The sequence below is a fragment of the Trichechus manatus genome, unplaced genomic scaffold (assembly GCF_000243295.1).
Source record: "Trichechus manatus latirostris isolate Lorelei unplaced genomic scaffold, TriManLat1.0 scaffold00071, whole genome shotgun sequence".
Classification (NCBI taxonomy): domain Eukaryota; kingdom Metazoa; phylum Chordata; class Mammalia; order Sirenia; family Trichechidae; genus Trichechus; species Trichechus manatus.
Genome location: NW_004444007.1, coordinates 703,500 through 718,406, shown reverse-complemented (window position 1 = coordinate 718,406; position 14,907 = coordinate 703,500). Strand labels below are relative to the sequence as shown.

The 14,907-nt window shown below is 35.0% G+C and overlaps 1 protein-coding gene across 7 annotated transcripts in view; it reads left to right on the top strand.

The window, feature by feature from the left end:
- Positions 1 to 14,907, top strand: part of DNAJB14 (DnaJ heat shock protein family (Hsp40) member B14) — a 55,435-nt gene that overhangs the window by 8,089 nt on the left and 32,439 nt on the right. For 6 of the 7 annotated variants that reach the window (XR_002824667.1, XR_002824668.1, XM_023734717.1 and 3 more), the window contains exon 2: positions 13,212 to 13,383. The exons of the other annotated variant lie outside the window; for it this stretch is intronic. Coding sequence is in view for 4 of the 6 variants with exons in the window: in XM_023734717.1 (XP_023590485.1) it covers positions 13,212 to 13,383 (172 nt within the window). In the remaining 2 variants the exon portion in view is untranslated. The remainder of the gene's footprint in view (positions 1 to 13,211; positions 13,384 to 14,907) is intronic. 7 annotated transcript variants of the gene reach the window in all.

Sequence of the window (14,907 nt, the reverse complement as noted above, 5' to 3'; positions counted from 1 at the left end):
CTGGTTTCTTTTGGTGGAAAATGATTTTTTAGGCTCACAATCTAGGCATTAGGGATGCTGTGGCTACTAGTTAGGTTCATTGTTTCTGGGCCTTTTCAATGCACAGGAGTAGGAAATACATGATTTTTCGAGACGATAAAACAGCTTATGAGTATTTAGTGTTATTTCTAATTTTCACTTCAAGGGTTTTACTTAACAATTTCTAGCTTATATCTGTGTATAAGATATAAGTAGTAATTTTGGTTCTCAAGGGCATGGGGTATAATAGACTGTCATAATTACTGATTTTCTTTATGCCACACAATACATAAAATAGTTTGAGAGTAATATTACTAATATTGTTATCCCACTAATATAATTATTGAAAATAGTTAAATATCTTTTTTTGCATATACTTTGCCCATTCTCAACTCATTTTAATTTTAATTTTTTTAATTTTGGAAGAATTTTAACATTATAGAAAAGTCACAATCATGGTTCACACTTCCAGTATATATTTCACTCAGGCTTCCATTTGTTAAAATTTTACTACATTTGCTTTATTATTTCCTCACTACTACTCTGCCTCTCTCCCTGCCCACCACCCATCTGTCTGTACACACACACACAATTTGCCTTTTTTTCACTATTGTATTTTTTTCTGAACCAATTAAGTTGTAGACATAATACCTTGTTACCTCTAAGTAACTCAGTGTATATTTTCTAAGACAAAAACCCTTATATAACTGCAGTATAACCATAAAATTTAGGAAATTAATGCACAAAATTCATTCACCTTTTTCCATTTATGTCCGTTATGGCAAAAAGGACCCATGTTGCATTTGTCATGATTATTATGCAGATAGTGTCTTTTTTTTTTTTTCTGTGTAACATATCAGGAGTCACATGGGATTGATTTGGTCTTTACTGGTGAAGTTAACTTGGATCACTTGACTAAGTTGGTGACTGTCAGATTTCTCCACTATAAAGTTACTCTTTTCCTCTTTGTAATTAATAAACCTTTTGTGAAGAAATACCTTGTCTTGTTCCTCAGCAAACTTTCACCAATGCCTTTTAGCATCCATTGATGATTCTTTCCTGAAAAAGTAATTATTCTGATGGTTACTAAACGATAGTTATTCTTCATTCTTTCTACATTTATTAATATTTATGTATCAGTTTGGCTTCCTGGATTCCTGTTTACTCCATTACTGTCGTTATGTATTTAGATTCTCAGATTGCCCCAGATTTAGCCAGTGGAAGCCCCTTCATGCTGCCTTATATGTCCTTTTAGCATGTTCTCATCGTTCTCTGAACTGCTTTACTTTCTGCAAGAAAAAAATTTTCAGGCTCATTTTTTACTTTCTTTGCCCTGGAATCACCTGTTTCTTCAAGGAGCTCTGATTCCTTTTAGTGGGCAATGAATGGTATTTCGAAACTAAGATATAGGCACTAGGTTTGCCCGTTGCTACAGGGATATCATTGCTTCTAGTTTTAGTGGACAGAGCTAGGAAGTGTATATGCATGTATGTGTATGTATGCATATTATATATGTTTGTGTGTGGGCATATATACATTTATATTAATTTCATCTATATTTTGTTATCTGTGTGATGTATAAGCACAGATACATACGTATATATGTGAATATAAATGTATATTACATGGAGTTGGTTTAGTTGGAGATACATATACATGCATATTTATGTTCATATTCACACTAATAACTCCATTTTCAGTTCAGTACTGGATTCATTCTAGCCTTCACTATTTCCATATTTGTAATTCCATTCTCTGACACTGTGAAACATGGCTCCCATTATTCTCGGTTTACTTATTTGTTCATTTTCCCCTGTATGTAATTAGTTACCTCCTTGATCCCATTTGAGCAGGCTGTATCAAGCCCAGCTATGTTTTTGGCTGTGACTAGCTCCTCGGTCCTAATAGCTTCCTTGGTCCTGGCCTTTCAGGCCCTGGCAGTCAGCTGCAGAAGGGAAGGGAAGGAACGAGGACCAATAATTTAAATTTTTTTCTTAATTAAAGGAAAGAAAGGACGAAGCCTACCATTTTTTAAATAGTTGAACTGTCTACAGTGTCAGAACACACTATTATTACATACTATGTGCTCTCTCTTTTAGCTGTCATTTAGTCTTAGTTCTTGGTTCTATAACTATACGTTTAATGCTTGCCACCAGCGCTTATGTCAATGTAGCTCTGATTATTTTGGATTCCTGAGGCCTGTTCTGTACTAGATTCCCAGAAAGGGCTTTGGGAACAATTACTCTCTAAGTTCTAGAATACTGAAAACAGTGCATCTGAACCTTATGCTTAAAGTTAGTTTAGTGGATACAAAGACCTTGGCTCACATTTTCTTTCTTTTGGTATCTAAATATGGTACTCCATTTTTTTTGTTCATCAAGTACCAGTGATGAGAAAAGTCTGATGACAATCTAATTTTCTTCTCTTAATTAGTGCCCAGTTAATTTTACTAAAATATGTCTTGGTGTTGGTTGTTCTAGGTCAGTATTCTTAGATATGTGATTTGCCCACTCAATGTGTAGTTTCAAATCTTTTTGATTTTATGTCAGAAAATTTCTCCAGTTACTGCTTATTTTAATTTTTCTTTTTCAGGGCTTCTATAGTATGTATGTTGGATCTTCCTTATCTTCAATATTTGTCACTTTGTCTCAAATTCTTTTTTAATTAAAAAAAAATTGTCCTCTTTATCTTCTCTTTCTCTTAAGGCATTGTCTGTTTCATTTATTCACTCTTTGGTTCTTCTTTATTTCTCAAAGGATTTTTTATTTCATTTCTTATTCTTTCCTGAGTTCTATTACCAAGTTATGGATAAATAATTTGTGGGTTTTTCTAATTCTGATTTCTGTTGTTCTGTCGTCTGAAGTGCTCCTGTGTCTCCTACATTTCCTGTTCAGTGGGGGTAGATCTAGAGCCCAGATTAGATTCAGATTCAGTTTTTTTTTTTGGCAAGTGAAGCCTTCCCTTTAAAGTGAGAACAACACAAGAGTGTTTGCTGGGTATCTCCTAGTCTACATTATATTGGGTTAATACAAAAAAAAAAAAAATAACAAAGTAAGTATTAGGTAGGAAAAGACAATATTTGTAAGTAATAAGTTTATCCAGGTGAACTATTGGAATGCTAAATTCAACAGGATTACTGGATACAAGGTTAATGAAGGTAAAAAATTATAATGTACTTAGAAATAAAACAGAACTCTGGTGGCACAATGGTTAAAGCACTTGACTGATAATGGAAAGGTTAGTGGTTCAAACCCACCAGTGCTCTGGGGGGGAAAGATGTTGCAATCTGCTTCTGTAAAGATTTACAGCCTTGGAAACCCTATGGAGGCAGTTCTACTTTGCCCTGTAAGGTTGCTATGAGTCAGAGATGACTTGATGGTAGTTGGCTTTTTATCATTATTTTAAAGTCTTTTCAGCTTGTTTAGAAATAGTAGGTTATAGTGTTCATCTGTCTTGTAGGTAGATCTTTCTGTGTTCATTGTCTTCAGAGATTTGTTTTCTTTTTATTATCTCTTTTTCTTATAGTAACTTTGTATAAGATTTTACTCCTGTCATTTTCTTTTATTCAGTTTTACATGAAGTTAGTTTAGTTAGCTTTTCTAAATGCACAGCAATCTTTCTTCTCTTGTTTCTGTGTAGTGTTAGAAAATATGTTAGCTTGCTATGTGAGATCTCCTTGTACCATTCTCCTTCCCTGCTTTTGTTTGGGTCTTGTCTCTCTTTTTTTCCTATTGTTCTTGTCTTCCTCAGTTTGGGTTCTGTTCCCAGCAGTTTCTCCTTATTTTGGCATTGTTCTGGAAGGGAGTTTTACCTGATTAGTTTTTGAGAGTTTGTAGTGCCTAGAGTGTTCTATTCCCTTAAGACCTTATCGTGGATTTTTGCACTCAGCTATTACTAAGTGGGCAAAATCCACTCCTTCTTAACACTCTTTTCTCAGTTTTGCCTGCTGTGCTATATAAAGAGTCCTTTTTGGTTATTTTGGGATTCTTCTGTTTCCAGTGATGGTAAATGCTCCGTTACTGTCCTGTTCTTCTTCCCACACAAGTACTAATGCCCACAGAGATTTCCCACCTTCTTGTATTTTGGGATGTTGTCCTTGAAGTTTTGATTTTGCTATGTAGTTGCTGTGTATAATTTTTTGAGGGAATTTCGGGAGCTGCTGCTACTGCCCTCTTTCCAGAAGTTGTACGAAACTTTTCACATTTAAAAATTGTGACCCACTACCCTAGACCATGCTGCGCTCTGCTCTCAAAGTTAACATTGTGATTACATTTAATAAGGACTAAACTACAGTTAAAATTTGACTATATATTAGATGTTATATTTCTCTTGTTAATAACTAATAGATTACTATCTAAGTGCCTTTCTGTACCATTCACAGTTAGATTTTCATAAAAATTGAATTGTTTATGTCTTTGATGACCTCTTGAATGCATTAGCCAGGGAAAGACATTGTAGAAAGAAGCTCTCTTGCATACATAAAATATGATAATAAATATCTACATATTTGAAAACTTTCCAACAACACTGCTGGAATTTAAAAAATATATATATAACATCTTTATTGAAGCATAATTCACATACCATATAATTCACTCATTTGAAGTACACAGCTCAGTGGGTTTTTAGTATATTCACAGTTATGCAACTATCACAGTCAGTTGTAGAATATTTTCCTTACCCCTGAAAGAAACACTATACCCATCAGCATTTATTCCTCATTTCTATCCAGTTTGCCCCCTCTGCAGCTCTAGGTAACCACTAATCTACTTTGTGTCTCTGTAGATTGGCCTGTTTGTTACATTTCACTTAAATGGGATCACACAATACATGTTTTTTTGTGACCAGTTTCTTTCTCTTGGCATAATGTTTTCAAGGTTCATCCATGTTGTAGCATATACATATAAGTACTTCAGTTCTTTTTATTGTCAAATAATATTCCTTTGTGTGAATATATAACTATTTTCATCAGTTAATGGACATTTGGGTTGATTCTACTTTTTGGCTATTATGAATAATGCTGCTGTGAACATACATGTATGTGTTTTTGTGTGGATATATGTTTTTATTTCTCTTGGATATAATAACTAGGCATGAGATTGCTGGGTCATATGGTAACTGTATTTAACTTTTTGAAGAACTACCAGGCCATTTTCCAAAGAAACTGCATCATTTTACATTTCCAACAGCAGTGTATGAAGGTCCCAGTTTCACCACATCCTTTCAACGCTTGTTATTCTGCATCTTTTTTATCATAGCCATCTTAGTGGTTGTACAGTAGTATCTCATTGTGGTTTTGATTTGTATTTCCCTAATTGCTAACGATGTTGAGCATTTTTTCATGTACCTGTTGGCTATTTGTGTATCTTTTTGGAGAAATGTCTATTCAGATCCTTTGCCCATTTTTGATTGAGTTGTAAGAGTTTTTTTATATATTCTCGATACATGTCTCTTATCAGATAAATCATTTGCAAATATTTGCTCCCATTCTGTAGATGGTCTTTTTACTTTCTTGATGGGATCATTGACACTGCAAAGGATGATAACTTTGATGAAGTCCAGTTTCACCATTCTTTCTTCTATTGCTTGTGCTTTTGGCATTGGAAACGCTGGTGGTGTAGTGGTTAAGAGCTACGTCTGCTAACCAAAAGGTCGGCAGTTCGAATCTACCAGGCGCTCCTTGGAAACTATGGGGCAGTTCTACTCTGTACTATAGTGTAGCTATGAGTTGGAATCGACTCGATGGCAATGGGTTTTTGGGTTTTTTTGGCGTCATACTAAGAATGTTTTGCCTAAACCAAGGTCACAAAGATTTACTCCTATATTTACTTCTAAGAGTTGTATAGTTTTAGCTCTTACATGTAGGTGCGTGGCCCATTTTGAGTTAATTTTTGTGACTGGTGTGAGGAAAGCGTCTAGTTTCATTCTTTTGCATGTGGATATCTAACTACCATAGCACCATTGGATGAAAAGACTATTCTTCCTCATTTGCTAGAAATTTAATAGGAAATTTTCTCTGCATTTTTCTGAAAGTTGTTTTTTCAGCATTGTCCTAGTAGTGAACATTTACTCAAAGACGTTTGGTTGCTGAAACTTACCTAGAGTAATAATTTGAACACGTGCATTGAGATCTAGCTGCATTTGTTAATGCATAGAATTAACTCTCCTTTATCTTTAAAAAACAAACAATCAAAAAACCCCACAAAACCCTGTTACTTATTTTGTCCCTTTTGTCCAAGGGAGCAGTATGCCATGATGGCACAGTGATTGTGATTTTGAAAAAAAAAAAAAAATTCTGACTTTTTTCCATATGTGATACTTCAGGACAATCTGGAAGTTAAATATTTTGTACAATCATGCTCATTTTAAGCTGTGGAAGATTCAGAAATCCTTAAAGTTACAACAATCACAGTTGCAAGGGGAAGAAAAAAAAAAAGCTGTGATATATGCCCTCGCAGTTTTCTTTGCTTAGGAAAATTTTCTAACCAAATACCACCCCCCCCCACACTTTTTTTTTTTTTTGGTCAGCAGAATTACCTTGTTTATTTGTAGAGCAACCTGCTCTTGTTTCCAAAATGAATAAGTGGATAGCCTTTTTGTATAGTGTATAGTGAGAAAGAATAGCATTTTTGCCTTAGGTCTTTTTATCCCTCTCTGCTTGAAACTGCCCTTATTCTTATCTTTAAGTAATTTTCCTTTTCTAGATGGCATCTCTCTTGCTATGCTGAGCAAAATTGCTAATAAACTTTTTTATTGTGAGTTGGAGTTGCTCTGCTAAGTTTATAGTTGACCTTTTAAGGCTTTTTTATTTTTTACTTAAATAACTTTTTTATTTTATATTGCTCCTAATTTTTTTTCTTTATAGATTTTTGTCTTTGTAAAGGCTTTCCAAAACTACATTAAATATTCACTTTTATTTATTTATTTTTGTTGTTGTATGCCGTTGAATCAATTCCAACTTGTATCGAACCTACGTGACAAAGTAGAACTCCCCATAGGGTTTCCTAGGCTGTAATCTTTATTGGAGCAGATTGCCAGGTTCTTTTTCCCCCACAGAGCTGCTAGTGCATTCGAACCACCAATCTTTCGGTAAGCAGCCAAGCTCTTAACCATTGCACCACCAATTCCATTTAAAGCTTACATTATTCTAGGTATGAGAAATGCTTCAGATTGTTTCCTTTTTGCCGAATGGTTAATTAGCTGTTTCTCCCAGCATTGTTTTTTGAGCAATTCATTCTTTCTTTTAGTTAGGGAAACACAGGCTGCTGTGGCAAACAGACCTCAATATTTAAGTAACTTAACACACTAAACGTTTATTTCTTGTTCATGGAGTAGTGCAATGCATGTGTTCTGTTGGTTGGCAGCCTCTGTTTCAAGGAACAGGTTTGTTTCAGCTGATTGCTCTGGCTTCCTCTTAGGTTTTGCAGTCCTCTGCATTAAGATTGGCAAGGAACATAAAGGATCATGCTTGGGAGTTTTTATGGTTCAAGACCTAAAGCCAGTTTCTGCCTGTATGACCTTGATCAAGTTACTACTCCTCTTTAAGCCCCAGTTTCCTCATCTGTTAAAATGGGGATAATGATAGTATTTTACAGGAGATACATGAAGATTCAATGAGATATAATGATGCAGTCAGCACAGTGCATGTCAAATTGTAGATGTGCAAGTAAGTGGTGGCTGTTGTAGTTAACATTGTTACAAACTTTTAACTTCAGGGAGAAGAGTCACCATGATTGAAAAATGATATTTAACTGTCATGAGTGGTAACAGGATCTGTTGTAGACTGGCGTTCTCAAGTCTCTCTCTTGAAATTGTCTATAATAATAATATTTGCTACATTGCCTCCCTTTCCTGTGTAGATTTCATTTGATGCCTCCTCTATAGGTTTTAGAGTTCAACTGCACTTGAATACCAAACCCCAAACCTACTTCTGTTGAATTGATTTGGACTCATAGTGACCCTATAGGACAGTAGGCTGTAAATCTTTACAGAAGCAGACCTCCACATCTTTCTCCCGTGGAGTGGCTGGTGGGTTTGAACCGCCAACCTTTTGGTTAGCAGCCTAGCGCTTAACCACTGTACCACCAGGGCTCCTCTCCGCTTGAATGAAACTGTCTTAGTCTGTAATATCACCATTGTACTGTAACACCTAATTTTCTACTCTTGTTGTATTTATTAACAAATAAGTTCGCCAGAAGCGCATTTTGCTTAGATTCTGTTATTCTGAGAAAGATTCATTGTAATTTATAGATAAGTTTTCCTGATGTCTTCTGTTTTCAAATTTGTAAAGCAGCATCATTCTGGGACAGTAGTTTCCTTTTTAAGATCAAGACCTATTTGAGAGTATGGTAAAAGTTTTGGACTCTTATTCAAGAAAAATGCACAAAAACATATATACTTGATATTTTGCGTACAATGTCAGGGAGTTCTTCTTCATGTGAACTTCATAGTTCTTATGGAGATTCTAGGTTAAGGAATTACTTCCTGCCTTAGAAGGGATTGTCTTATGGTAACTTCAGACTCTGTTTACTTCAATTCTAAATTCTTGCTGCTGGACACATTTCATGGCAGTTTACTTAGATGAGTTTATATTAGTTTATATAGCCCTGTGTAACCTTTAGTTTTGAGATGAATTGTAATAACTGGTCTTTTATCTATGTTTTTCTTTTATCCTCCCTTCATTAATTTACAGTCTTCTATTTTAGAGACTATTTTACGGAAGCCTGTGTTGAATTAGCAGAAACTCTAATTTTCTGATTGGCATCTTTGAGGCTATAAACCTTATAGGAGTTCTTTGTTGCAATAAGCATTAAACTGATATTAGATATTTTTCCCTCACCTAAATAATAATAACTAATATTAATTAATCACTTGCTGTGTGTTAGGATAGATTGACACAGTGGCTACAACAACAGGATCAAACATAACAATGATTGTAAGGATGGTGCAGAACTAGGCAGTGTTTCATTCTGTTACACATAAGGTCACTATGAGTCGGAACTGACTCAGTGGCGCCCAACAACAACACGTTAGGCACTGCTCTAAGTGCTTTGGGTTTAACTGATGTCATCTTTATAATAGAACCATTATTCTTATCCCTGTTTTACAAATGTGGAAATGGAAACATGACAAGGTTAAGAAACTTGCCAAAAGTCACACAGCTACGAAATAACAAAGTTGGGATTCAAACTTGGGTGGTGTGGCTCTGAACTCTGCTTCTAAATGCTGTGCTGTCTTGTGTATTGCTCTTAACTGGAGGATGCTTATCATACCAGGAATTCTTACATATATATTAATAAAGTCCCAGTTTGAGGTAGTTATGAAAGACCACAGCTTGACTAATGCTGCCCTTTTCTTGCCATTGCTGTCTCTGACAGATAGTCAAATATCCAGACCTCCAAATGCAGCCAGGAAAGGGATTTCAGACAGTAATTGTGGCGATTAGTAATGTGACAGATTCCTTGATCCTAGTAACTCTACTCACTTTCCTTGTTTGAAAGGATTAGAGTATAACCCTCCTAGTATAACTGAAAGTCTTTCATTCAAAATGGTCAGTGGCCACTTCCTTGTTACCTAATCTAAGTTGGTAGTATAATTGTTTCTATAATAGTTTGCTATCAAGAAGAGGGTATTTATTATTTTAAAGTAGGATCAGTTTTTCTATATAAGGTAATGTATGTTAATACAGAAAATTTGGAGGAAAAAACAATAGGAGGAAGAGAGAAAAAAACCCATCATCTATGGTACCATCACCCACTGATGGAATCCAATGATTTATGGGAGTTTAGAGGTGGATTATAAAGTCTGTATGGAGACATACTTGCATAAAAAATTATCTGCTTCCTCAAGTAAAAACTGAGCGATCCCTTTTGTATATGTTGATCCAATAAGGATAAATTCTAGAAATTTACCAACACACATTTTCCTTTAAAGAAGATTGAAGTTTGATTTGGCAGTCAGTTAAATTGCTTGTAGATCACTTTGACTCTTTTGAGACTCTGTTTTTTCAATACTTTGTTAAGTCAAGTCTAAACTGTATGGCTGGTTTAGCTCTCCTGCTGGGGTGAGACCCTTCGGGGGATTTCTACTGAATGCTCTGGGTGTTCAATAAGGTCTCTGCATTGGCTAGCTGGAAATTCAACATCCTCTAGCCATGTTTGAGCTCTAGAAATTGTTCAGCTTACAGCAGGCCTGTAGTTGTAGTTGCTCTTTGCCCAGTCTCATAGAGTTTCAGTCCATGTAAGCCAGTTCATTGCTCAGCCAAAGATGCAAGGGGACCTCATGCAGATTTTTTTACTCTTTCTCTGTATATCTCCTTCCTCTCTGGCACTGTACCCTGGAGATTTCAGCTACTTTGGCTTCCCTAAATTCCAGTCTCTATCTTCCTCAACTCAGTGAGACTTCAGTACTCTGCGTGGATTCCCCCTTCCTTGCACTGTGATTTGGAAATCCTCCAGGCATAAAGCTGTAGCGAGCATAGGGCTTACCTCATTTGTTTCTCTTTTCTTAGTGACTGTAGTCTTCTATTGCCTGTGTCCCAGTATTTAACAATAGTTTTTCGTATACTTTGTCTAATTATCTAGTTGTTATATGGCAGAAGGGCAAGTTTGGTATTAGTTACACCATCTTGGCCAAAAGTGTAATTCCCTCTAACCTCTTTGTATCAAGGACTTTGAACAAATAAATTTTGTACAAATAAATATTGCACCACATACTATGTCCCTCTGTGTAAGAGTTACAGTCTTAGAATATTAAAGACCCTCAAGCGTTCTACAGTTGAAAAACTAGACGGGCAGGCAGGCAGGCAGGCTGACTTTACTGGCACTTTCAAGTGACAAATGGAGACATTGAAAAGTTAGAGTTATGCCTTCCTTATTGAAGAAAAGAAGGGGAACCCAAGAACACTAACCCCTGGATATCTAAGATGTAAGAGAATTAGGCAGATGACCTTAATTGAAGATTTTGGGTCACTGTGAGTCAAAATTGACTCGACGGCAACGGGTTTGGTTTTTTTTGGTTGTAGAATAAAGAGCTTCTGGCTTCATTTATGGGCTGGTTAACAGGAGGAAGAACAAATTTTAGTGATATACTTGTGAGACTTGTGGAAACTTTGTTCAGTAGTCATCTTGGTATATACTGGAAAGAACATTAGATTCAGTAGTTGGGTTTAAATCCTGACTAATCTTCTCACCTGGTCTTATGACTTTTATCAAGTACCTTACTTTTCTGAAACTCAGTTTACACATCTTAAAAGTGTGAAGAATGCCATTTCTTAAGATTGTTGAAAGTATCCAATGAAATAATGCATGTTGAAGCACTTTGTAAACTTCACAAAGTACTACTTTTTAACTGTATTCTTGGGTGTTACTTTCAGTGACTGTTTTCTACTACTGGCTAGAATAAAATTTTTTTATTCTATTTGAGTAGGAAAGTAACAAAAATTTTAAGTGATTTCAATCTATATTATAGTGGTCTAGGGCCATGTGCTTCAAAGTGGGGCATATGAAAGACAATACATAGGGATAGGGGAATAAAATATTAGAATTTATATCTTTTATTTTTAATTTTTATTATTTTATACACATTAACAGTTAAGTAGTAATAATAAAATAAATGATGTTTACCTACTGTCCAGATTAAAAAATAGATCACCAGTACTCATGCTTCCTGCTCCCACTTTTCTGACTTTTTTTTTTTTCTGGGGGGGTAGGGGCCTGCTGGCACAGTGGTTCAGAGCTCGGCTGCTAACCAAAAGGTTGGCAGTTTGAATCCACCCGCTGCTTCTTGAAAACCCTACCAGGCAGTTCTACTATGTCCTATAGGGTCGCTATGAGTCAGAATCGACTTGATGGCAACGGGTTTAGTTTTGTATTTTTTTTTTTTTTATATTTTATTGTACTTCAGGTGAAGGCTTACAGAACAAATAGTTTCTCATGAAACAGTAGTTACACATGTTGTTTTATGACATTGGTTAACAACCCCACAACATATTAACCATCTAAATTCTCAACCTTTTTTTTTTTTTCTTTTTGGTGAAAATACACATAGCCAAAGATACACCGTTTCAAAAATTTCTACATACACAGTTCAGTGACATTGACTACGCTCTTCCAATTGTGCTGTTATTCTTACTTAAGATGAAGGCTTACAGAACAAAATAGTTTCTCATTTAAGAGTTACTACAAATGTTGCCCTATGACAATGGTTAACAATCTCACAACACATCAACAATATCCTTACTCAACCTTGTGTTCCCTATCACCAGCTTCCTTGTCCCCTTCTGCCTTCTGGCCCTTGTCACTGGACTCCTATACCTTGTTAGTCTCATTTGGTTTTACGGGGCTGTCCACTCCCAGGCTGAACAGTGAACCTCGGAGGTAACTTCACCACTGAGCTAAAAGGGTGTCTGGGGGCCATACTCTCGAGGTTTCTCCAGTCTCCTTTAGGCCAGTAAATCTGGTCTTTTTTTTTTGTGAGTTAGAATTAGTTTTGTATTTTTTAAATAATTTTACTACCTATGTCTGTCTCCTCAAATAACGCATTGTTTAGTTTTTCCCTGTTTTTGAACTTTATATAAATAATATCATACTGTATATATTTGCTCACCATTCCTTCTTACATTTCAGCTTATTGGAAGCATTTTTCTTCTGTCTGAAATACAGAGATTATAGTATCCTCTGGTGAAAGTCTTTTAGCCTCAGATTTTGTTTGCTTAAAAATGTTTTTATTTTGCACACTTTCTAAAAAAAGAAGTACAAATTCAAGTTGACAGTTATTTTCTCTGAACATTTTGACGATATTATTCTAGTGTTTTCTGGTTGTAATCATTGTTCAGAAATAAGCAGAAAGTCTGATTTCTGTTTCCTTATAGATGATCTCATTGGCTAATTTTAAGACTCTCTTTCTTTGATATTCTGCAGTTTCAGTACAATGTGACAAAAGTCACAAATAATTCAGTGATAATAATTTCAAGTTATTAACTTTAAATTTCTTAACATCTACTTTAAATGGTGATTAGTGGTCTGTAAACAATGAAGTACATAAAAGAATGCTTGCTATTTAAAAAGACCCGATTGTGAATTTTTTTGGAGAACATAGTTCTTAATTTGTCTGCTTTATAACTTTCTTCTCTAGATAGTACATATGTACTTTGATGTAAACAGGAACAGTATATTTTCTGTATCTTTCTACAGCACTATTGGAAATAATTATGAAAAATGGGAGCACAGCTGGAAATAGCGCTCATTGCCGAAAACCATCAGGCCGTGGTGTTCAGAACAAGACTAACTGCACAAAGGACAGCACATCCAGTAGTGGTGAAAGTGGAAAAGGCTACTCCAGAGACCAAGTAGATGGAGTTCTCAGGTAGGAATTAGCATGATTTGTATTTCAACTATAATTGATACTAGTGTAATTTTTTATGTTGTAAAACTGGAAAAAATGTGCTTGAATTATAATCAGTAGAAGAACAGACACTGAGGAATTGAACTCTGGTTGTCTTATGCTTCATCTCAGTCTGTAACATACCAACTCAGGTTCAATCTTTGGAAGCAACTATGAGATACAAAACTACTTCCAAATACTTTTTAAAAAGGAAAATTATTTCAAGTTTTGGCACAGTACAGTGCTTAGTGATACTGAAAGAAGGTGAAGAATGGTTATGTCTTATATATAGGTGCAAGTGGGAAAATTACATATGAGAGGAAAGTTGAGGGCAGTAGCAGCAGCATTTTTAATTCCCCATTTATGTTAATGACAGATGGTTACTATTTTCTGTTGATAGTCTTTCTTCACGCCATCTTTGTGAGTATATATATACGCAAAAACCATAGTGTTCTCTCTCCTTTTTAATATCTTTCTTATTCTGCCTCAGTGTTTTAGTTTTACCTCATGATATACTTCTACTTAAAGCAGAAGAATTAGGTAGCATTGAAGAGATATGAACTGGGTTTTGGGGATCTGGCTTTACTAATTTTATAAATTAGAAAAGCTTTTCTGTAAATAAAATTAACCTCTGACTATGAAACTCCAGAGAAAAAAACGTTTTGTTTCCTACTATAGCTTAAGGAAAATGTGGCCTCTGATGTTACTTTCCCAGGGAACTGAAGTTTAAGGATGAAGGACTCTGAACAAGGATTAATCAGATAATTCACAAGAGTGAATTATGTATAGTACAGTGAACTAGCTGACGTGAAGAGTAGGTAAATGTGGTTGCAGATTAAGCCTCTTATTCTCTTTTGGTCTTTCTTGTCTATTTCTCTTTTTATTTTCTTCTTTTCTCCCCCTACCTTTATCAGAAGTGAAACTAAAACATGGAAGCAGAATAATTTTTCCCATCCTAGCTTCTTAGTTCATTCTTTTTTACTTATCATAATTTGTATTGAAATCTATTTTAAGATAAAGGTTTTATCTATTGAGGAAAGTGATTTATCACCCTGTCTTAATTTTTAAATCAAGTATCAATACATTTATGTTTTGTCTTTTTCGTATGTATATAAATACTAAAACTTGATTGTAACATTTTATCTGATCGTGACCCACAGTAAGAAAAAGATCCTTAATGATGGTAATACCATGGTAAATAGTATTTGATTAGCATGAATGGTAGAGGAACACTTTGAGAATATAAATTATGCTGCTAACAACTTTTATAACTGTAGTACTGGTCAGAGGTGGCTGAATAAATGAGAGACTTGCTTTTGAATTTCTTTCAGAAGAAGCTTTAATTAAGCAGTGTACTGAAAGGTGTTCCTGGAAACCACATTCTAAAACAAAATTGTGTTTTCTTGTAGGAGTTACTTTTCAGTGAAGGACTCAAAATTAATAAAATTAATTGTATTATATATGATTTTTATTTAGAATCATTTTGTGATTTTTTTTTTTTTTTTT